This window comes from Mesoplodon mirus (assembly GCF_964341445.2).
Source record: "Mesoplodon mirus genome assembly, chromosome: 4".
NCBI classification, from domain to species: domain Eukaryota; kingdom Metazoa; phylum Chordata; class Mammalia; order Artiodactyla; family Ziphiidae; genus Mesoplodon; species Mesoplodon mirus.
This window is the reverse complement of record NC_138979.1, coordinates 38,908,097-38,931,588: the sequence shown is the minus strand read 5'-3', so window position 1 is coordinate 38,931,588 and position 23,492 is coordinate 38,908,097. Positions and strand designations below refer to the sequence as shown.

The window sequence follows — 23,492 nt, the reverse complement described above, 5'->3', positions numbered from 1 at the left end:
TTAACAAGGGTAGTGCACACAGAATGCTTGGCATGGTGCCTAGGACATGGTAAATGCTCAATAAATGTTACCTTTATTATTATAACTAAATAACACACACACATATATATATACATAGACTGTTTTAATTTGTACACCTTTGTCAAATTTTCACCTTCTAAGTATTTCTGTGATGAGTTTAGTCAAATTATTATTCTTCACCAAGCACCAAAAATTCACATTTTAAATTGACCCATGCTGGGTACTCAATGCCATGTTACCAGAGTTCTGAGAGTGACATCATCAAACAACTCAGTGGGCATGGCCAGGGCATGGCCAAGGCCTTGCTGGGTTCTGATTGGATGAGTTCTCACAGGGTCCATGGGTCTAGATGCACTGCCTAGTGTGTAGATTGTAGTAATGGCTTGTACCATATTTTACATATTATACATCAAAACTCAGTGTATTTGTAACTGCCCATGAATCTGTAATTATTTCAAAATAAAGTTAATTTTTAAAAAACCCTGAGTGCCCCAAAGTTTCCCAGACTTTCAGGTCCCCTTTTAAAACCTAATTCAAAGAAAGTTCAGTCCCACTCTGCGAGCCTAAGAAAGCCAATCCCCTCCCAGAGGATTTGATGAGGCTCTTGCCCCAGTACCCTTCTCCCTGCTCTGGGAATTAGAAGCCAAGCCAGTTAGCCTCCCAGTAAATTCCTCCCATGCATCTCCACCATCAATGCCCAACCCTCCGTAAACTCAGCCTCTTATATAACTTCCAAGAAGTTTGGCTTCCTTCCCAATCAAGCCTACTAAACCAGAACAATTACCCCCAGTCAATGAATCCTGCCTTCAGCCATCAGTGCCAGGATGGCTTCATGCATTTTAAATAGAACTCTCCTGATTTTGATCCAGACACACTTGGAATATAATTTCTGATCCCAAGAAAAGCAGCATCATTGCAGTACTTGAGAGCAGAGAGTCTGGCACCAGATACTTGGATCCAAAGACTAGATCTATCACTTAGAAGCCACTGATACTGGACAAGTCACTTAACTCCGTGCCTTAGTTTCCCTATCTGTAAATGAGATAATAGTATCTGTTTCACATGGCCATTGTGGGATAAAATGATTTTATATACATAACACCTTTAAACAATGCCTGGCAGGTATAATAGATTCTGCAGAAGAGGTGCCCCAGACCACCCTGAAATAAAGTGCCGATGGTGTGTGCATATTGATATAGCTGATGCAAACGGCTCTTATTAATTGAGGACAAGAGCCATCCTACTGGACTGGGTGGGGTGGTGGGAGGCCGAGGACCAGTAAGGTTTGTGCACAGGCCTGGCCCACCTCAGGATCCCCTAGTTCCCCTCAAGAAGGGCCAGCCTGGATTGGGTCACTGGTAAGAAGGAACCCTCACCACCCGCATGCCCTTTAGGCATCTCGGCGGCGCCCTCTCCAGGACAAGAGGAGGGTAGCGCACCCACAGAGCGCCCTGAGGTGGAACACTGGATCACTACTGAAGTGGGGCCCAGCGTGGCTGCTGTCCCTGTTGAGGAGGAGACGACTGCAATCCCAGACTTCATCACTGAGCCAGAAAACCAGACGGAATGGGAGCCCGCCTACACGCCAGCGGGCACTTCCCCACTGCCAGGTCTGTGTGGCTCGGGCTCCGAGCCACGTCCCGATGAGTCACACGCCTGGCAGCCTAGGGTGTGCCCCGGTGGGGGGAGGGCAGGGTGGTCCCCTCCGGGACTTGTGCTCTGTTTCCCCAGCCCTTACACTAGCTAAGTGTGCCACTGTGGGCAACTTCGGCCACCTCAGCGAGCCTCTAGGACCAACCCCCAAGGGAGAGAAAGGGCAGCTTTGTTCATAAAACACACCTCTTTCCCTCTCTCTCTCTCTCTCTCTCTCTCTCTGTCTCTGTCTCTCTCTCTGCACTGTCTTCCAGCTACACACCCCAAATGCCCAGCACTGTGTCAATCAGAGGGCTCTCATTCTGTGCTCCTGCAGTTACACCCCTACTCTCTAACCTCTTAAAAACTCTCTTGCAGGAGGAGCTCCAGTAGAGGGGAAAGGGCCTGGGAGGGGGTGGCTGTGGGCAGTCTGGCTGTGACCTGTCTCCTTGCCCTGCTTCTCCTTCCGTGCCCCTCTTCTGGGCCAGGCGTCCCCAGTCAGAACTTGCTGAGCAGCATCTGTTATGATTAAATCAGATGGGACTTGATGGGATGAAATCGGAAGACCCCAAACCCTATTGGAAAAAGCGTTTTCTAGCCATAAGGTTTGGGAAGTCCTGGCTTACAGGAAGATACAGATTTCCCCCACTGCAGACCTTCTCAGAGCTTTGGATATGCTAATATGCACTGTAAGGCAGAGGGGGGCAATGTATTCGGTGTGTGCCAAATGAATCTGATCACAGTGTCTTTTTCTTTTCACGGAGCATTTTCATTTTTTTAAAATTAATTAACTTATTTATTTATTTATTTATTTATTTAGGCTGCGTTGGGTCTTCGTTGCTGCACGTGGCCTTTCTCTAGTTGTGGCGAATGGGGGCTGCTCTTTGTTGCAGTGTGTGGTCTTCTCAGGGCTTCTCATTGTGGTGGCTTCTCTTGTTGCAGAGCACAGGCTCTAGGTGCACGGACTTCAGTAGTTGTGGCTCGTGGGCTCTAGAGCGCAGGCTCAGTAGTTGTGCACGGGCTTAGTTACTATGCAGCATGTGGGATCTGCCCGGACCAGGGCTCGAACCCGTGTCTCCTACATTGGCAGGTAGATTCTTAACCACTGTGCCACCAGGGAAGCCCCTTCACGGAGCATTTTTAACATGGCCCACTTTGGGTAAGGCTGAATTAGAGCAATGCATAGTAACTTGTGTGCACCTTTTAGAGTCAGCTCTCCCAGAGGTACATGCATTTGAAGAAAGGAATATATCAAAGCTTCCCACTAATTTATCCAGTCATTCAGTTCCCAAGCAATTTGGCCACACCAAGTGCTCCTCTGGGTGCTGGAAATGCAAAACCAGAAGGTAAAGGTGCATCAGTGGAGCAGGTGGGATTCTAAACCTGAGACCTCACCCAGCAGCCATACCTGCTTGAGGCCCTTTCCTTGACCTTCACAAGAACAAGAATGACCAAGTCCTCTTTGGCATGAGTGTGTGGCTTGGCACAGGACTCGGGCAGCCACTAACAGGAGTTATCCATGGGAGGGGACTCCATTGGCCCCATAGAAATGTTTTCCAATATTTCTTCAGTTCCCCACCACCTCGCTGATTTGAGCCTTACCGGGGAACCATCTCTACTGCTATTAACTCTGTATCTTTTTCTTTAAATTGACCTCCTTTTGAAAAGAAATGTAGATGTATTTCAAAGAGAAACGTTATATCATATCTGTAAGTGGCTATTTTCTGATATGTTTATATATATATATATATATATATATATATATATATATATATATATATATATATATGGTTGGCCAAAAAGTTCGTTCGGGTTTGTCCATAGCCTCTTACAGAAAAACCCAAACGAACTTTTGGCCAACCCAATACATGTATGTGTGTGTGTGTATATATCCATTTAAAACCATCTTACATGTCACCACTGCTATATCAAACTCCCCACCCTCCTCCAGGATTCTCCTTTAAGTGAGAGTAGGCTGTAAACCTGCCCACTGGGACCAAGTACCCTCTCTGCTCATGTTCTCTGCCTGGGAAATTAGCCCAAAAATACATGCAGGTTATTGTTAAATGCCAAAGGAAGCAAGACAGAAAGAAAATAATGTAACCATGATTATTTAGGATGGTGGGGTTTTCTTTTCTGTTCTTTTCTTTTTTTTCTATATTTTCCAAGTCCTCTGTAATAGGGCTCTCAGAATTGAAAAAGTTGACATATTTTTGCAAACATCACCTGGCCCTCTCAGCCTCAGAGGGATTGGTCCCGATGAACAATTCCCACTTTCAAAGAGTATCAGCATGGTAGGGAGAGCTTATTAAAACACATAGTGCGGGCTTCCCTGGTGGTGCAGTGGTTGAGAATCTGCCTGCCAATGCAGGGGACACGGGTTCGAGCCCTGGTCTGGGAAGATCCCACATGCCGCGGAGCAAGTAGGCCCGTGAGCCACAACTACTGAACCTGCGCGTCTGGAGCCTGTGCTCCGCAACAAGAGAGGCCGCGATGGTGAGAGGCCCGCACACCGCGATGAAGAGTGGCCCCCGCTTGCCACAACTAGAGAAAGCCCTCACACAGAAACGAAGACCCAACACAGCCCTAAATAAATAAATAAATAAATAAATTTAAAACACATAGTGCCATGTCCCGCCCCAGAATTCCTAAGTCAGTGGAGCTGGGGTAGGATCTGAGAATTCGCTTTTCTGTCAAGTTCCCGGGTGATGCTTGTGCTGATAGTCTGGAGACCACACTTTAAAAATCATGGTTTTAGATAAATGAGGTAATAATGTGGAAGTACTTGAAAGGTGACCTTGACTGTCTTCAGTGGCAGCCAGTCCCCCACATTCTGTAACTAGTGTGAATGGCGCCCCCTAGGGTCTCAAAAAGTATAGCCTGAGGGTGGCGGGGAGTTTCCTGGTCCCCATCCTTCCCAAGAGGCTGTGTGAGGTTCCATTTGCAAATGTCTGGACACATCTCTGAGCTCTTGAGAGAAAAGTTTTACCGTGGAAGGAATGGAGTTCAGCTTCTCTGCATGAGCTTAAAATGGGGCAGAGTTACTAAATCCACACCTCATCTTTCTTCTTCCTTTCCTCCAGGGGTCCCTCCTACATGGCTTCCCACTAGCACAGCAACAGAGGAGAGCACAGAAGGCCCTTCTGCAACGGAAGTGCCCTCAGCCTCGGAGGAACCATTGCCCTCAGAAAAGCCGTTGCCCTCAGAAGAACCATTCCCCTCAGAGGAGCCATTCCCCTCAGAAGAACCGTTCCCCTCGGAGAAACCATTCCCCTCAGAGGAGCTGTTCCCCTCAGAGGAACCATCCACACTTTCAGCCCCAGTGCCCAGCAGGACTGAGCTGCCAGGCTCTGGGGAGGTATCTGGGGTGCCTGAAGTCAGTGGTGACTTCACAGGCAGTGGAGAAATTTCAGGACACATAGACTCCAGTGGGCAGCCCTCAGGGGAAATTGCAAGTGGACTGCCCTCTGCAGACCTTGACTTCAGTGGGCTCACCTCTACAGTGGGCTCAGGCCTGCCTGTGGAAAGCGGACTGGCTTCAGGAGATGAAGACAGAATTACGTGGACCAGCACTCCTGAAGTTGACAGGTTGCCCTCTGGAGGTGAGGTCCCAGAGGGCTCTGTCTCTGGAGTAGGGGACCTCAGTGGACTGCCTTCTGGAGAAGGTCCAGAAGTCTCTGCCTCTGGAGTAGGAGACCTCAGTGGACTTCCTTCTGGAAGAGAGGATCTAGAGACCTCTGTCTCTGGAGTAGAGGACCTCAGTGGACTGCCTTCTGGAGAAGGTCCAGAAGCCTCTGCCTCTGGAATAGAGGATCTCAGCAGACTTCCTTCTGGAGAAGGTCCAGAAGCCTCTGCCTCTGGAGTAGGGGACATCAGTGGACTTCCTTCTGGAGGAGAGGGTCTAGAGACCTCTGTCTCTGGGGTAGAGGACCTCAGTGGACTTCCTTCTGTAGGTGAGGATCATCTAGAGACCTCTGCTTCTGGAGTAGGGGACCTTAGTGGACTTCCTTCTGGAAGGGAAAGTCTGGAGATCTCTGCTTCTGGAGCTGAGGATCTTAGTGGGTTGACTTCTGGAAAAGAAGACTTGACTGGGTCAGCTTCTGGAGTCTTGGACCTTGGCAGAATACCTTCTGGAACTCTAGGAAGTGGGCAAGCTCCAGAAGCAAGTGGCCTTCCCTCTGGAGTTAGTGGTGAGTACTCTGGGGTGGACCTTGGAAGTGGCCCATCTTCTGGCCTTCCTGACTTCAGTGGACTTCCATCTGGGTTCCCAACTGTCTCCCTAGTGGATACTACATTGGTGGAAGTGGTCACAGCCACCACTGCAGGTGAACTAGAAGGAAGGGGAACCATTGGCATCAGTGGTGCTGGAGAAACATCTGGGCTGCCCTTCAGTGAGCTGGACATTAGTGGAGGAGCAAGCGGGCTCTCTTCAGGAGCTGAACTCAGTGGCCAGGCATCTGGGACTCCTGACATCAGTGGGGAAACATCTGGACTCTTTGGTGTCAGTGGACAGCCATCAGGGTTTCCTGACATTAGTGGGGGAACATCTGGACTTTCTGAGGTCAGTGGGCAGCCATCAGGGTTTTCTGGGGAAACATCTGGTGCGACTGAGCTTAGTGGACTGTCCTCCGGACAACCAGAAATCAGTGGAGAAGCTTCTGGAGTTCTTTCTGGCATTGGTCCACCATTTGGCATAACCGACCTGAGTGGAGAAACGTCTGGGATCCCTGATCTCAGTGGGCAGCCATCGGGGTTACCAGGGTTCAGTGGGACAACATCCGGAATCCCTGACCTGGTTTCCAGTGCTGTGGGTGGCAGTGGTGAATCTTCTGGCATTACATTCGTGGACACCAGTTTGGTTGAAGTGACCCCAACTACATTTAAAGAAGGAGAAGGTTTAGGGTCCGTGGAACTCAGTGGCCTCCCTTCAGGAGAGGCAGATCTCTCAGGCACATCTGGGATAGTGGATGTCAGTGGACTATCTTCTGGAGTAATTGACTCCAGTAGGTTTACACCACAGCCTCCAGAATTCAGTGGCCTGCCAAGCAGAGTAGCTGAGGTCAGTGGAGAGTCCTCTGGAGCTGAGAGTGGGAGCAGCCTGCCCTCCGGAGCATATGACCGCCATGGACTTCCATCTGGTTTCTCCACTGTCTCTCTTGTAGACAGAACTTTGGTGGAATCTGTAACCCAGGCTCCAACAGCCCAAGAAGCAGGAGAAGGGCCTTCGGGCATTTTGGAACTTAGTGGTGCCCCTTCTGGAGCACCAGACATGTCTGGAGACCATTCAGGACTTTTGGACCTAAGTCAGTCTGGACTGGTAGAGCCCAGTGGAGAGCCATCAAGTACTCCATATTTTAGTGGGGACTTTTCTGGCACCACTGATGTAAGCGGAGAATCCTCTGCACCCACGAGCACCAGTGGGGAGGCCTCAGGACCTCCAGAAGTTACTTTAATCATTTCTGAGTTCGTGGAGGGTGTTACTGAACCAACTGTTTCCCAGGAACTGGGCCAAAGACCCCCTGTAACATACACCCCCCAGCTTTTTGAGTCCAGTGGAGAAGCCTCTGCATCTGGGGATGCACCAAGGTTCCCTGGGTCTGGAGTAGAAGCATCATCAGTCCCAGAATCTAGCAGCGAGACGTCTGCCTATCCTGAGGCTGAGGTGGGAGCTGCCCCCGAGGCCAGCGGAGGCACTTCCAGGTCCCCTGATCTGAGTGGAACCACCTCCGCCTTCCATGAAGCTGATCTGGAGGAAGCCTCAGGCCTGGGAGTAACAGGTAGCACCTCAGCCTTTCAGGAAGGCCCCAGGGAGGGCTCGGCTGCCCCGGAAGTGAGTGGAGAGTCAACCACCACCTATGATGTGGGCACAGAGGCATCAGGCTCACCTTCGGCCACTCCCGTGGCTTCTGGAGACAGGACTGAAATCAGCGGAGACCTGTCTGGTCACATCTCGGGATTGGATGTTGTCATCAGCCCCACCATCCTGGAATCCAAGTGGATTCAGCAGACCCAGAGCCCTGCAGAGGCGCATCTAGAAATCGAGTCCTCAAGCCCCGTGCACTCAGGAGAAGAGACCCAAACAGCCAAAACACCCACCTCCCCAACTGATGCTTCCATCCCAACCTCTCCAGGAGGGACAGATGAATCAGAGGCAACCACGGCAGGTATTGTTGGGATTATTTTCCTTTAAATGGTTTGGGTAGTTCAGACTGTAGCCATGTAGATTCAAGTTCTGAGCACAGATGAGCTGTGCGGCCTCAAGCAAGTTTCTTAACCTCTCTGAGAACTGTAGAACAGGAATAGTACCAAGGAAGATTAAGCAAGATATAAATATGTAGAGAACAAGTGTCATACTTTGCACACAGTGCACACTTGTAGATTCGTGATTATTATTGTTACAGTGGAGTTACATGACACAAACATTTATATGTGAATTCAACTGTCTGTACTTGGCACGGGAAACACTATTTAGATAGTGCTGGAAATTCTGCTCATGCCCCTTTCCCATGGAGTGAGTGTGAGTTGAGAGAATGAATCTGCTGATGACATTTATGCCCCAGTATTTGCTTTGTGCAGGGTGAAAACCTGCACAGTTCAAGGAACTATGTAGTGTCGTTTTGGCCGTGTCCTGCCTTTAGACCCTGCCTCCCCACCCTCACCCTGCACAGGTGAATCCTCTGTACTATAGTGATGGCCTCACCTTGACACAAACCTGGCACTGAGCACCAGAGGCTGATGATTTTCCTTTGCTTTTTGCGTTGGGATCCCTTGCCTCCCCCTGTGTACTGAGAGACCTTCCCCAGTCAGAGAGCCCCCAACCGCTCCCAGATGCTGGGACTCAGGAGGGACAGAGTCCTCAGAAGCGTGTTGACCCAGAACCAGCCTTGTGGGCTTCTGGGGCCTCAGGCCCCACCCTCGAGGTCATAGAGGCTGTGCTGTACCCCAGGCAGCTACATTCTTGATGCTCAGCCTCTCCCCGGGGGTTGCAGACCCCACCACCTGTGCCAAGGAGCCCTGCGGTGCTGGGACCTGCCAGGAGACAGAGGGACACGTCATATGCCTGTGCCCCCCTGGCCACACTGGCAAGCACTGCGACATAGGTAAGAGCCTCATCGGCCATGGGGGGTGCAGGCAGAGGGGTTGGGAGGAGGCAACCAAGGTCAGTTGGGGCTCAGGCTTCTCACACTGGGAAGGAGAGTACACAGTGACGTGCTGAGTAGCAGGCACAGGGTAAACACGGCACGTCTTTCTAGAGCGTCCGGTCTACATGGCAGTTTAGGAGAAAAAAGTCAAGTAATTAACCTGAGAAGTAGTTCGTTTTTTTTGTCAAGCCAATGATTGTTTTATGAGTAGAATGCAAAACATGCTGGAATTTTGAAGACAAAACTTGAGACTTCAAAGAAATGTTGAGCTAGGGTGTGTGTTGAGGAGACCCCATCGTGCCCCACAGCTCCCGGGAGGGAATCTCCATGGAGGCTGTCTTGCATCATGCAGAGTGGAGCCCTCCAGGAAAGCCCCTATGGTCCCCTCCATGCTTGCCTCTGGGTGGGGTTTGGGTCCCCTTCTGGCCCTGAAGGAGATGACACAGTCAGAGCTTGTCACTCCCAGCTCCAGGATTCATGGCTGCAGGTCAGCTGTGACCCAGCAGTGCCCCACCCCTGGGCACCCACCACGCTGGGGCCCTTGTTTGCCCAAGCAGCTTGTGGGATGAGTGAGGAGCCTGCGGGATCCTCTGATTGGAGGTGGCCCTGAAAACAAGATTAGAATCTACCTGTCGCTCCCTGAACACCTTGAGGACTGTGGCCATGAGGACATCTCAGCTCATGAACACCACCACCCCTGAGAAAAGAAACGCCCTGTCCCCTCCAAGCTCAGATTCTTGGGTTAGCTCTCTGCACTGCTCCCAGGCCCTCAGCCCCACCCTGTCTGAAGTCAGGCATCAGAGACCCAAGGCCTTCCCTAAAAGGGCTTCATACCTAGGACACATGCAAAATACCTTTACATCATACACAAAGAAGCCTTCTGTGTTTATAGACATTAATATATATATGCAAAATAACACCTCATAATACATTAGATACTCATGATATAAAGATGCTGTATCCTTGGCACTTAGACAGGAAATATATATGTTTATATATAAACAGGCACTAAGATGAATACCTATTCACTCTCTCCCGATTTGGGGTCAGCCTCTGCCCACGTGTGGGGGGCCGTGACTGAGAACACTATGGGCCTCCGTGGCCAGAGAAGGTAGGCTCTCCTATGAAGGTCCTGGCCTTTCTACCGAGGGGACAGTGTTTCCACTGAGCCATAGTGACCCCAGGGGCTATAGACATCCCCCTGTGTCATCCACCCCCAAGGGGAAGGCAGAACACTGCCTTTGTCCTGGGAGAGCGCGCCCCTGATGAAAACTTAGGGAGACCTTGCGCGCTTTCCAGCACACAAAGTCTTCAGTCAGCGGTGGGAGTGGCTCTGTCTGTCCCGTGAGCAGTGCCCCTGGGGGGCATCGTGCCAGGTGTGCAGACACATCCCCCTCTGGGTCTGGGTGTGCAGGTGGAGAGCAGCAGGGGGCCCATCTTGGGTGAAGTGTTGTGGAGCTCAGCTCTGTCGGCCAGCTCATCCTGGGTCGGCGAGGAACAGACTCAGAGCCTGACAGGACTTCCGGGGTGGGGACAGCCGCCAGGACCAGAACCCCCTTGCCCTCTTTTGGTATCTTCTGACACCTCTCTCCATTCTTAGCAACTGCTTCCCCAACCTGATGCTTGAAACAAAAATGTGACACTGGTATCAGAAGTCACACAGCAAGGCTCATGTCCTGGCACCTCTAAAATTAGAAGTAGGTGACAATGGCCCTTAACTAATCTGCTATAAGGACAGCTTTTCTCTAATGGTGTATATTTCCAAAGGGCTTTCTTTCCCACAATTTCTTCCTAGGCAGCTCTGAGAGCTTGGTAATCATCCCCATTTGAAACTGCAGCACAGAGAGGTTAAGTGATTTGCCTAACTTTACTGAGCAAGTCCAATCAAGAATTGAGGTGTTCGCTGTTTAACACACTCGGTTAAATAAGAAGCCTTCTCTTGAACATAACAACCGGTTGTCGGTCTTAAAGAGCTAGAAGCCAGACTTCAGGGGAACCAGAATGAAGAACAGCTGTAGAATTGGAGTTGGTCCAACTAGACACACAGACAAGCCCTCACTACCTCATTTGTAAATAGGGTCAAAGGTAGTGGTTCTCAGCTTTAAAAAAATTCTGATGCCTGGGTCCCACCCCTGCAGATTCTGATTGGAGTGGTTCTGTGGCCTTGGCACTGGGTCCCATCCCCACAGATCCTGTTTGGAATGGTCCTGTGGCCTTGGCACTGGGGTTTTTTAAACTCCCAAGTGACTCCAGTGTGCAGGCAGAGCTGAGAAACACTGCTATGAGAATTAAGATCATCTGTGTACATCTGACCAGTTCCCCTTCCCCATCTCTCAAGCCACTGATTACAAAAAGCTTTGTCATCTCTAAAGGGCAAGTGGTAAGAGTCATCCACATGCAAAATCTGGGGTCTCATTGTCCATGACTCTATCCCTGGGGTCCCAAGTCACTCCTGTTCAATTCAAGCTCAAGATCTGGTGCTTCCAAAAGGACTGCAGAAGGTGTCCAGTATCCACAGATCACCCACCTGTCATTTGGCTCTAGAACTGGGAACCACAGGTTGTTAAAAGACCGTATAGATCAGTGTCATCTTGTTTAGTCAGCATTCCACAAATAAGTTCTTGATAAATAATTAATCTCTACTCTTTACATCAAAATAAATATGTTTAATGAATACTTAGATTCTTTAGCAATTAAAAGCACGACTGGGGACTTCCCTGGTGGTCCAGTGGTTAAGACTCTGTGCTTCCCACTGCAGGGGGTGCGGGTTTGGTCCCTGGTCAGGGAACTAAGATTCTGCATGCCTAGCAACGTGGCCAAAAAAAAAAAAAGCAGGACTATCCTATTCAGATCCACTTAAAAAGCAGAAGCATCCTCCCCACCTCCATTGCTAATACAGTATTTCCTGTGGGGATTAGATTTCTGATTCTGAGGCTTCAATCCTGGCTACTCCTTAGAATCACCTGGGCCCCGCCCTGAGCTATTCTGATTCACTTGGTCTGGGGTGGGGGGGGGACTCTGGTGCTGGTGATAATTCTTTTTAATCTAAAGATTAACTACCACCGTGATTTTAATGGGCAGCTAAATTTGAGAAATCAGGTCTCACGTCCAATTTCCCAGGAATCACTGGCATTGCCTGGATTTCTCTAAACTCCTTGGTTAGAAGGGCATGAACTTAAAATTTAATCAGCCTCTTTTCTGTTTAACTGACATCTTTTACTTTGTGGACTTGGGGTTCTGATCTATGACCTGACCCTGTCTCTCCCCCTAGTGGGGTGATGTTTGAATTCTAGTGACACCTTATCCCTGGGAGGTGGGGGGAAGTGCTTTCCAAGCAAGTGAAAATACAGGGTTACGAGTGAAAATACAAATTACACCTTCTTGACTTGACTTAACCAAGAAGTCCATGGACAGATTTTAGCAGGCAACTAATTGAATTTAGCAGGATATTAAAGTTACATTCAAGATCAAACTTTAAAAATATGAACAACTTGATAGTATAAATAACCATAACATACTTTTAATCTAATCATGTTTGTTTTTAAAGCAAATTGGAACTGATAAACATACTCTTGTAATCCTTCTGTCGATTGTGATACACCAGAAAGTGGCTGTACGTATTCAATTCTGTTCATCCTGATTGATCCTAGGTCTTTGCAGGGTGCAGAGCATCTGTTGAGCTAAGAAATTGTCTCTGCTTCTTGAGGAGATGTTCCGCCTATCCTTGTCCAGGAAAGTCATGTCCAGGGTCACTACATACAGCTGCACAGGTTGTACACTGAACAACTTGAGGGGTACCATTCATTCCATGCTATTTACGAGTGGCAACCCTTTTGGTTGGGTATCACTTAAGTAAAAGCTCCTGCTGTCACCTCATTTAACCTTTTCTATGAACAAAATAAGCTCTAACTTGGAAATCCTGGGCTCTGACCCAGGCAACAGCTGGACAAGACCCCTTCAGGGTGGAGACCTGTGGTCTCCAACTCAGAACCCTCACCTTTACCAGGGTTCTCAGTTATTTTCTCCCTTAAGTTAGAGATATCACTAGAGGGCCTTGTTCAGGAACAAACCATCCCTTTTGGTTGGACTAGAGAGAAGAGGACGCAAAGTCCCTGCTTAGTGATGACCGGTGAGCCCTTGGCTGGGGCAGCAGAAATGGTAATGAGATGCTGAGATCCAGGACTCCAGTGTCTTTCTCTGTCTCCATGTGGAAGAGAGGCCCAGCTTTCATCCTCATGGTCTAATTCTCTCCTCCATCTTCTCCAATCTGTCTCCCCCACTTACCAGCGTGGGCAGGTCACTTCATTTGTTTTCTTATCTGTAAAATGGCCCAGCGATGTGCATGCCATAGGGCCGCTGGGAGGATAAGTGTGTGTGAGACATAGCGTCTGGCTCAGAGAAGATTTTGGGGAGATATTGGCTCCCTCTCTTTCCTCTCTTCTTTCATACAGTCTGCCCATTGCCCAAAGCCCTTCCCATCCTCCATCTGCTGTCACCTTGTCTGGGTACCCAAAGTACAACAGGGCCCAGCCCAACTCTTCTCATGGTTCCAGAAGACAAGCAATGTTCCAATTGCCTTCACAGAAAGAGGTGGGCAAATCAGGGCCAGAGTGGCTCTTCCAGCCAGTGGAAGGGGAGAGGACACACCACAAGCCTGACAAGGCCCCACACAGGATGCTCAGCCCTCTCCCTACTGCTGAAGGCCTCTCTAAGCTGCCCCAGTGCCACTCACAGGCTCTCTGGTCTTAAGGATTATGGCCCTTCCTTTCCTCCTCATCTGTGAATTCAGGGCCCTGCATAAAACAGCTTCTGAGCCCGGGAACCTGGTTCCTTGAGTTTCAGTCCCTGCAGCCTTCTCAGATCCTGTGCCCTGGCCAAACACCAAAGGAAAACAGTCCTAGACCTCAGGCAGCCTTGCAGGGGCGAGTGATGTGAAATAAGCTTCTGGGACCACTGGAAGCTACCTGGCCTGACCTCCCTCGGGGCCTCCGCCCTCCCACCCTCTCCCACATGGGTTGGCCAGAGGCCCCAGGGTTGATGTCTGGCTCTTCTCCCCACGGGCCACTCCTGTCCCCTGCTCTGTACAACTGCTTTAGCGCCTCCATTTGCTTAATACCCCCTTGCCCAGTGCTTCCCATCTTCCATAATGACACTAATGGACGAAAGACAACAGTAGCTTTTCTGAAGCAGGAGAACCTCCCCCAGCTTCCGCCCACCGGCCTGACCTATTGCTGCTACTGCTGCTGCTGGGAATCCTGGTGCATGCTGGGAATCCAAGTGCATGCTGGGATTTCAGTCTGTTCCTCCATGCATTTTGGTTTTGCTTGGAACAGTTTCAAACTTGGAACTGTTGGTTTCTAGCCCATGGTGTACACTCCCTGAACTAAAGTCAAGAACTTCGTGGGAAGAGAGACATACCTGAGGACTCGAGATTTTCAGGCCTTCCATTGCACAAACCCAGCTCTGGTCTAGATAACATCGGCTATGCACTAGTGAGAAGGATCCAGAAGAAGGTGCTTTTATCTTCTTATCAGAGGATTGACTTTAAGATCTAGTCTGTTCTTATGAGAGGTAAGAACTAAGTCCTGGAACATATTTAGGGAGCTGCTTACGTGGAGACCACCCACAGACACGCCAGGTCCTGAAGGTTGTATGAACATGCTGCCCCCATAAGCGAGTGGAACCCTTTCATTCCAGAATTTTATTAATCCCCTGGGAAGAGGAGCTTCACAATACCTTTTATCATGTTCCCAGAGGAAGTACCCCAGCTGGTGTTTTTGGAGAATGAATACAAAGAGAGTAGAAGGATCCTCTAGGTCTCTGGCTTCTCTGAAAGTGCAGAAAGACCAGATTAGGAGTTTCAGTTCTCACCTTGGCTAATGGATGAAAATTTGAGGCAAAGGCCAATGACTTACCAATGTAAGTCCCACAAAGAAGTTGGATCACAAAGCACATCCTGGACCAGAAGAACAGAAGGAAAGAAGAGTCTTCTGGGGAACAGAGGCTGATGGGGACCTGCCAGTATCCCAGGCTGGTGCTGGTGGGTGGCCACTTACTAAGTGCCTTGCTGGCTTCAAACCCTGGTCTCCCACTGGCCAGGATGCAGCCCTTCGAGAAATCATGACTCATTGGAGATGTCCATGTTCTGAGGCCTTAAACTGGAAGGAGATTACATGGGGAAATATTAGGCTGGGTCTCTGTCCCTCCCCCCAAGATAACAATGTTGGCTTATCTTTATAAGATACTCTAGAATCTTATTTACTGAAGACAAAGAAGGTGTCTGCAACCAAAAAAAAAAAAAAAAAAAAAAATCTACCAAGTCTCACGCGGATATCCCACACTGCCATTTTCTCATGATCCTATACTCTGTGAACCACTTCTAGCTTGTTTGTTCTAGTACTGCACGGCCTTGTCCTCTTTCCTTGGTTCATAACTACAGAATAAGCTAGGAAAAGAAAGAGCTCTAACCAGCCTTCAAGAACTGGAATTCCAGTGTCCTTGCTCACCGCCATGTTTGAGAGCCAATTCAGACCTCAAGGCTTCTTGAAATATTCACAAGAGAAGACGTTCCTGGAGGAACTCCAAGCTCACTCTCACAGTAGGCATTTGCCCTCAGAAGCAGCAGATCCCTTCACCCACTGGGAAACCTGGCTCCAATGCTCCAAGCTTGCCCATCCAGAACCACACACATCCAAGAAAACCCTTGTTGGATCTTTGGCTCAGCACTCCAAGATGGCGGCAGCAGCAGCAGCAGCAACAGTTCTTAGGAAATCCAGGGCTCTGGAGAGCAGCAGGGCTGGCCACCCATAAAGAAGCTGCAATGCAATTGTGAAGCTGGAGTTGCCGGCAGGAGTCCTAATGGTGGCCCTTGGTTTCTTGCAGACATTGACGAGTGCCTCTCAAGCCCTTGTCTGAATGGAGCCACCTGCGTGGACGCCATCGACTCTTTCACATGCTTATGCCTTCCCAGCTACCAAGGGGACCTGTGTGAGATCGGTACGACCGTCTCGGCTTCAGCTAATGTTACTAACTGCTGCACCCCCTCTTCCTCCCTCATCCTTCCCTGCTAACCACAGGTTCTAGGCCCTGTGGGGCCCCCAAGATCCATCCAGACAGCCACTTCAGGGGTCACAAGTGAGAAGTCGGCCCCACTCATTCTCACTCCTTCTCTTGCTGTTCCCTGCGGAAACCCTCCTCTGGGGCACTGGCTGATCTGACTGCAGAAGAGACACGCAGGCTGGGCCAGCCTGCACTTTGGAAGGTGGGGCTCTGGGGGACCTTTCAAACACTAACCTGCTCCAGGGCTTCCAGATGCCACCAGCAAAGTTGGTGCATGCATCAGACTAAGAAGACAGAGCCAATTCCATGCATTTGTCTTGAAGGACACTATGGGTGGGAGTCATTGGTTCTTGCTCCGGATGAGAGCCCCGGATCTTCCCAGCATGGCCATGGGCATGTGTCTGCCAGCCATATTGCCCACGGGACCTCTGTGGCCCCTCCATGGCCTTGGGAGCCACCGTGCCACACTGGTCAAGCTGCCTTCCTCTTCTTCTCTGGCAAGAGCTATGGTCTGTCTGTCTGAGAGCTCCCGTGTCACCAGCATGCTCAAGTCATGCATGCACAAGGACAGCTGCATGTCACCTTGTCCTCATTGCCACCGTGACAGCTGCCACGTCAGTGCCACTCCGGTCCATGCTTCCTTGCTCCCTCCCTGGTGCAAGGCAAAAGGCTGGCCAGAGAGAACAGAGCCTCGCTGCAAGGGCTCTGAGCTTCCTCTCTTGGGCCTTGCCAACCCCTCAGTTTCTGCACCTGGGCCAGGCCCTGCCAAGGGGAGCTGTGGGCCAGGAACTTCCTGAGGCCAGACTGAGCCCACAGCCCTCTCACCTTCAGTGTTTCCTAGTCTCCCCATCTCAGGGCCACCCCAACTCAGAAAGGGGGAGATGGAGCTTACAGTTGCTAGTAGCAATGGTCCGTGCAGAACTGGAAGTGTTTAGGAGCTCAAAACCATTTTCAATGAACTCTCAATTTAGACATCCCAGAAACTTCCAGACAGCAACTGAAACTCCTAATCAGAGTGGGAAGGTAGTTTTGGATTGCATGTTCCTTGGAGGCACTGCCAAGGTTACAGACTGGTGGAGGAACTTCTGGAAGAAAAGACTTGGCCTGGACCCTCCTTCCCTGCAGCCTCCCATTCTCCACCTTCACCCCAAGACTCCAAGAAATTGGTGCATGGGGTGTTGTCTGGGGTGGGAGTGGAGAGTTACAAGGATTTCCTCCCCAGGGTGCCAGAATATTTGCCACAGGGAGAAGGGCATGGAATGTCCACGCAGACAACAGCTCTTGGGTGTCAGACTGGGAGAGGAAGTGCCCTGCTGGAGTGGAGGCCAGGCCCGCAGAGGGCTCTGCACTCTGATGGAGCAGAGAGAGGGTGCCAGAGCTCCCGAACCAGGCCCTGGGCCTGGGCCTGGGCGCCCAACTGAGCAGGGCTGCATCTCTTCTCCTGCTCCAATCCTGAGTGCTCACCACCCCAAGGGTGCTTCAAGCCTTGGCTCTGGTCCTGCTCCTCTTGCAGCCTTCCTGGAATTGTGTTGCTGTTTCCCCAGAGCCTCCATCCTGCATGGCCCTGGCCCCTCCCAGCACAGCTGCTGCCTCCAGCTTTGCCCACCCAACTCGGTCCTTAGGCACTCAGGTGGCCCAAAAATGGACCCCACAATCAGCCCTGGGATGATATGTCTCTGGCCTCCTCAGGTGCTCAGCTACCTCTGAAGTCTCTCTGCCCTTCTTTCCAAACCCTGGGGAAGGCATTGGCAGCAGGGAACTGGCAGCATCTTCCTAAGCCTTCCTGCTGCTCTGCCTCTTTCTTCAAAGGCTGCTGGCCTCAAACTCTTCTCTCTCTCTGCTCTTCCCAAGCGTCTGTCTTCCAACCCTGCCAAGCATCCACCCCTTCAGCTTAAGCATCCTTCCCTTCAGGTACTGGTCCTTTCTTCCTGGAACAGCCAGACCAGGGAGGCTGCCATACAGCCTGAGGGGTTCATGGCCCTACACTCAGCCCCAGGGCCCTAGGGACAGCCCTTCACCTGTGAGGCACCAGGGAAAGAAAGAAAAGAGGGTCTTGGAATTCCCTCTGTCCCGTACTGTGCTGGCAGATGTTTAACAACTGACTCTCAGAGAGGAATGAGGATCCCTGATTTGTAGCATCTGCCAATTTCTGGGGTATAACACTCTCACGAGGCCCAGTTAAAGCTACCAATGTGATGTCACTAGAAGCCGAGTTGGGGGACTTCCCTGGCGGTCCAGTGGTTAAGACTCCATGCTTCCACTGCAGGGAGTGTGGGTTCAATCCCTGGTCAGGGAACTAAGATCCCACATGCCGCACGGAGCGGCCAAAAATAGTTAAATAAATAAATTAATAAAATTAAATAAAATAAAAAAATAAAGACCGAGTGGGGAAGACACACTCCTAATGGCTTTCCCAAGCCTGAAGGAGCCAGTTCCAGCACCACCTGCCTCTGTCTGTCCCTCCAGGCTCTGCTCCAAGAGCTCCACATCAGTGCCTTCTGCTGGACTCAGAATCCATTACCAATGTAGGCTTGGGAGGAGAGAAGCCCTTCCCCTCTTCCCATCTGCCACCAAGAAATAGAATGAAAAGCCAGGGTCCCTGGGTCGTGGACCCTGAGACAGTATGATGTGCTCGGCTAGAGCCAGCTCTGATAGGATAGACTTAGAGCTCTGTGTCTTCTTTGGACCCAAAGCAGACATTTCTGCTCCTCTGTCCCCACCCAAGTTTCCATTTCGTGCCCCCAGCACTGCCTGTTGCTGCCCCCTTCACACACTTCCCCGCAGCTCCCTCTCTCCCTGGAGCCCCTCAGAGCCTCTGAGACATGTTTTTCCTTAAGTCTCAACACCTCCTACCTTCCCACCTCTTTTTACCTGGCTGCTGAGCTCTGCCAGCCCTGCAGAGCAGACTTCAACAGGAGAAAAGCTTTGGGGGTGGGAGGCAATATCAGGAAAAGAAAGGGTCCCTGGCATTTCCCAGAGGCTCCTGGGGGAGGAGGGGGCAGGGCCAGGCCTCTTGGCTTCCAACTGGAGCCCCGATCCAGTCGGGCCTCTCCCTTCCTTTGGGGAGTGACCCGGAAGGCAGGGTGAATGCAGGAATCCCAGCCCTGAGACTGGCAGCAGACGCCATCCCCAGTCGGCCTCCAGGCCCTCTCCTCAAGCCCCTGACCTGTGTTGCAGACCAGAAGCTGTGTGAGAAGGGCTGGACCAAGTTCCAGGGCCACTGTTACCGCCACTTCCCCGACCGGGCGACCTGGGTGGACGCCGAGGGCCAGTGCCGGAAGCAGCAGTCACACCTGAGCAGCATCGTCACCCCTGAGGAGCAGGAGTTTGTCAACAGTGAGTGCGGCCGGGCCTCAGGGGCCCAAGCGGAGAATGGTCACGTGGGTGAAGGATCTCCCTTGACAGCAGTCAGCGGACTTGGGCCCAGTGAGGCGGCAGGGGTCGGGGGCAGGGAGGGAGGGAAGGGCATTTCCGCCGCCTGAGGGGCCACGGCTCTGGCTGCACCCAGGACAGCCCACTGTCTGTCAGAGTCAGCCCTGGATTAACCCCGAGTCTGTCACCAGTCCATGTCAGCTCAGGGAGATGGTCCAAATGCACTCCAAACATGCAGGTGCTAAGACCCTTGTCAGGACCCTGGAGGCAGGTGTCGCGCTCCTAGGAGCCCACCCAGCTCCTGCCACCCCTCCATCCCCTCTGTCTCTACGAGCTCAAGTTTCTCAGACACCTTCAGGGCGCCCCATACCCACGTCCTCTCTCCAGACAATGCTCAGGACTATCAGTGGATCGGCCTGAATGACAAGACCATCGAAGGAGACTTCCGCTGGTCAGATGGACACTCCTTGGTGAGTTCTACTGGGGGCACCCGGGATAGTTGGCGGCCCAGAGGAGATGAATAAAGACCCCCAGAGAGAGACACATTCAAATCACATGCAAACATTCGCTGAGCAGCTGCTGGACCGGGAGCCCTGAGATCAGAGACTGTGTCTCGTTCTTGTTCCTTTAGAGACCAGCCCAGGGCTGGACAACTGAATAATGACATGAAAGGAAGGGTGAGGGATGAGGAAGGCACTGAATGAATGAAGGCAGACCACCGAGAGGGAACATGGAAGCTTTAGAGTGGTTCCTTGCCCACAGAGGACTCGAGTCCACTCAAGGAGACAGACAGGCAGATAGAAAGCAACATAGATGCCAGCTGAACAGTACACATAGTAAATGATGGTGGTCAGCAAAGGACCTCAGGGAAGGCTCCCTGGAAGAGGCGAATATGAACAGGGTCATGGGGGAGGGGAGCAGTTACATTAGAGGAAAGGGGACTTGTTTGTCCCTGAGTCAGGCTAGAGCGAGAAGACTGGGAAGGAAGAGTCTGGACTTGGGAGCCATATCTCTACCTCCCAGTCCTGCCCAAGCAGGCAGCCTGGATGACCAGCCCCGTTGGCCCATATGGAAGAGGAGAGTGTCGTCAGCTCATTAACAGGGACTGTGAGTCCTGGGGGCTCTGAGTTCCTGACAAGGACCACAGCCAGGCGGTGTGAGCAGTTCTTTGGAGGGCCCGTGGGTTCCATAGCACCTGGGACAACCCTGACCAGACTCCCAGCAGTCTTTGCGCCACCGCCAGGAAGGGGCTTGATGGGGAGGGAGAGCAGGGGTCCGGCCAAGCTGTACTGCTGCTGCCCCCTCCTCACCCCTTCCCCACTCCCACCCACAGCAATTTGAGAACTGGCGCCCCAACCAGCCTGACAACTTCTTTGCCACTGGGGAGGACTGCGTGGTGATGATCTGGCATGAGAAGGGCGAGTGGAATGACGTTCCCTGCAACTACCAGCTGCCCTTCACGTGTAAAAAGGGCACAGGTAAGCAGCAGCCTGGGAGGGATAAGCAGCGTGGAGAGAATCAAGACTCCAGGCTCCTGCTGTGTGACCCGGGGCAAGTCACCCGGACTCCTGGCTGTTGAGGTCACCTCACCTGCCCAACTAGCAGATTGGAGCTGACCTGGGGGGCCACTCCCAATGCCAGCATCCCAGAGCTGATGGCAAGGGCCAGCCCACTAGGGACAGGGAGAGGGTGAAGGTCACAGGAGGACAGACCCCCTCCACACATACGGTGCCTTGGATATTAGCACAGACAGTCACCCACAATCACACATAGGTTGGGAGCCTCCCTCTCTGGGGTTCCCAAGCCCGTCCGTCGCAGAGTCGGAGTTGTCAGCCTTGATCATCAGCTTTAAGTCTGTGGACACCTAGGTGAGGGTAGGAAACTCCCCACCTGTTCCCGCTCCTGGCCTCGTTCCCCTCCCTTGCTCCCTAGGCCTCCTTTAGTTCCCACTTTCCCCTGCATCACTGTTTTCATAGAGAAGTCACAGACAGTCTGCCCGGCTCTCGCCCTCTTTCCCCACCTTTCTCCCTTTTATTCCCTTACTGCTGCTCTAAATCATCCAGGAACCCAAATGTTAGAACCACTGTTTTCCAGATTCTTAGTGCGGCATGAAAGCACCCCTTCCCCAGCAGTCAGGGCTCACTGCTGGGTGTTCAGGCTCCGTGCCCCTTCCTTGGGCTCTGAGCCCATCTCCTCACGGCCAGAGGGGGCCATACTGGCTCATGACCAGCATGGGGCATCACGGGAGACCCTCTGAGAGCCCTTTCTGAAGGGTGTTTGCCCCTCAGTGGCCTGCGGAGAGCCCCCCATGGTGGAGCACGCCAGGATCTTCGGACAGAAGAAGGACCGGTACGAGATCAATTCCCTGGTGCGGTACCAGTGCACCGAGGGCTTTGTCCAGCGCCATGTGCCCACCATCCGGTGCCAGCCCAGCGGGCACTGGGAGGACCCTCGGATCACCTGCACAGACCGTGAGCATCGCCCCACACGGCGTTAGATACCGCCAACACGTCCTCCTCCCCGCCCCCCGCTGTCTGCACCATCCGTGGGCTCCATCACAGATGTCCGCTGCCCCCAGGGAGGGCTCACTTGCACTGAGAAGGTGAAGACGAAAGCGGGTGGCCCACTTTCCTTTTCAACACCAGCCCCTTAGCCCCTTAGCCCAAGGTGGTTCCAAGAAAAGTCAAAACCAAGAAGTGGGTAAAGCCTCAGGCTGCCTTCGTGAGCCCATGGTTTCTGCAGGGAGGGGAGCCAGCGGAGAAGGGGCAGGACGGGGAGAGGCTGGGCTGGCCCACTTTCTTCCCAGGGTTCACCCAGATGTTTCCATCTCCCTTTCACCCCAGCCTCCACCTACAAGCGCAGACTACAGAAGCGGAGCTCACGGCCCCTGCGGAGGAGCCGCCCCAGCACGGCCCACTGAGAGGAGCTTCCAGGACGTGCCCAGGATGCTGAGCCCAGGAGCCTTGCCAGGCTGACATCCCACAGGGATGGTGTCCTCTCCTTGTCGCTTTCTGTCATATAAGGAATTCCATTAAAGAAGGAAAAAAAATAAATCCCACATTGTGTATGCACCCACCCACCCTCCCAAGTCGCCAAAACTGCATCTAATTTTCCTCCCAAATGCCAAAGCAAAGCAAACGTATTGTAACCCATGGACTGAGTTTAGAGACGTTTCTTCAATCTCCCGTTGTGCCTTTCCAGGGACCAGCGCAGGGACAGGGGAGAAGGGGAGGGGTTAAGTTAAATAAAGAAGGTAATTTTTTGTTTCCTGACTTTATCCAAGAGCAGTGCAATCGTTGGTTCTTTCACCTCCAGGGAGAGCTAGGGAGGAGGGAGGAAAGGGCAGAGGCCTGAGGGCATGAAGAGTTCGGAACCGCAGCTGAATGTATGGATGAGACGGAGTCGGAGGGCTGCGCCATCTGTGCGGGGGAGAAGCCTGGGGGAGAGGGGGTGGCTTCCGGCCGCAGGTGAGCGTGCAGGAGAGAGCCATCGAGGGATCTTCTGAAGCGTGGGGGTCGGGTTCCCTCCGAGGGTCCCTTCTCCAGAGTCCTCTCACCCGGGTCTGCCACCCTAGCTGGTGTCGATCTCGATCTCGGCAGGGCTGGGCGGGGGGCATTTCCTTCCCGGTGGGAGTGCCGCCCAACCCTCCCCCCTCCCTCCCCCACCCCCGGGACCGTGCAGGCACCAGGGTTCCGTGCACCTATTTATATTTTTGAAAACTAAAGATTATGATAATTATAATGATAATAAAGACATTGGAAGAGATCTATTTCTTTTCTTTTCCCTTCTTTTCTTAATTTAAAGAGAAGGCAACCATGGTCCAGGGTCAACTGAAGGGGCTCTTAGGTATGGGGGCAGTGGGGACACATTTTGATCAAATGACCCCGAATTCTTGCAAATCCTGTCTGATCAGAAAGCCTGGGACAGTCACACTTGTGGTGCTTTATTTTCACAAGTGTACCTGTGCATATGATGGATTCTGTGTGTGTGTGTGTGTGTGTGTGTGTGTGTGTGTGTGTGACAGCCAATGGGTGCTGTGTATGGATTTGCCAGCTGGCATGCTGTCAAAGAACAACTCAAGTGAGACATCTGGCCACTATCCAGAGTTTGGTCCTTTGATTTACACTGTTTGCTCACACAGGAAGAGTCGATTGGTAGAGAGAGTCCAAGAACAGAAGCAAAATCAGGACTTGTAAGAGGGAAGAAAAAAATTGCAGACAGCCTAGGAACAGTGAATCTTGCTTATACGTTTTTGAGGTCAAATGG

General features: G+C 51.8%; 1 protein-coding gene across 3 annotated transcripts in view; it reads left to right on the top strand.

Moving 5' to 3' along the window:
* The window catches only part of ACAN (aggrecan), a 62,765-nt gene extending 39,781 nt beyond the window's left edge, over positions 1-22,984 (top strand). Inside the window, exons 11-18 of one of the 3 annotated variants that reach the window (XM_082616661.1) lie at positions 1,416-1,631; positions 4,737-7,817; positions 15,678-15,791; positions 19,032-19,190; positions 19,614-19,696; positions 20,560-20,704; positions 21,515-21,697; positions 22,070-22,984. In XM_082616661.1, coding sequence (XP_082472787.1) covers positions 1,416-1,631; positions 4,737-7,817; positions 15,678-15,791; positions 19,032-19,190; positions 19,614-19,696; positions 20,560-20,704; positions 21,515-21,697; positions 22,070-22,146 — 4,058 coding nt within the window. In that variant the 3' untranslated portion in view covers positions 22,147-22,984. The remainder of the gene's footprint in view (positions 1-1,415; positions 1,632-4,736; positions 7,818-15,677; positions 15,792-19,031; positions 19,191-19,613; positions 19,697-20,559; positions 20,705-21,514; positions 21,698-22,069) is intronic. The other 2 variants (XM_082616663.1, XM_082616662.1) reach the window with 2 other exon arrangements.
* Positions 22,985-23,492: the final 508 nt, after the last annotated feature.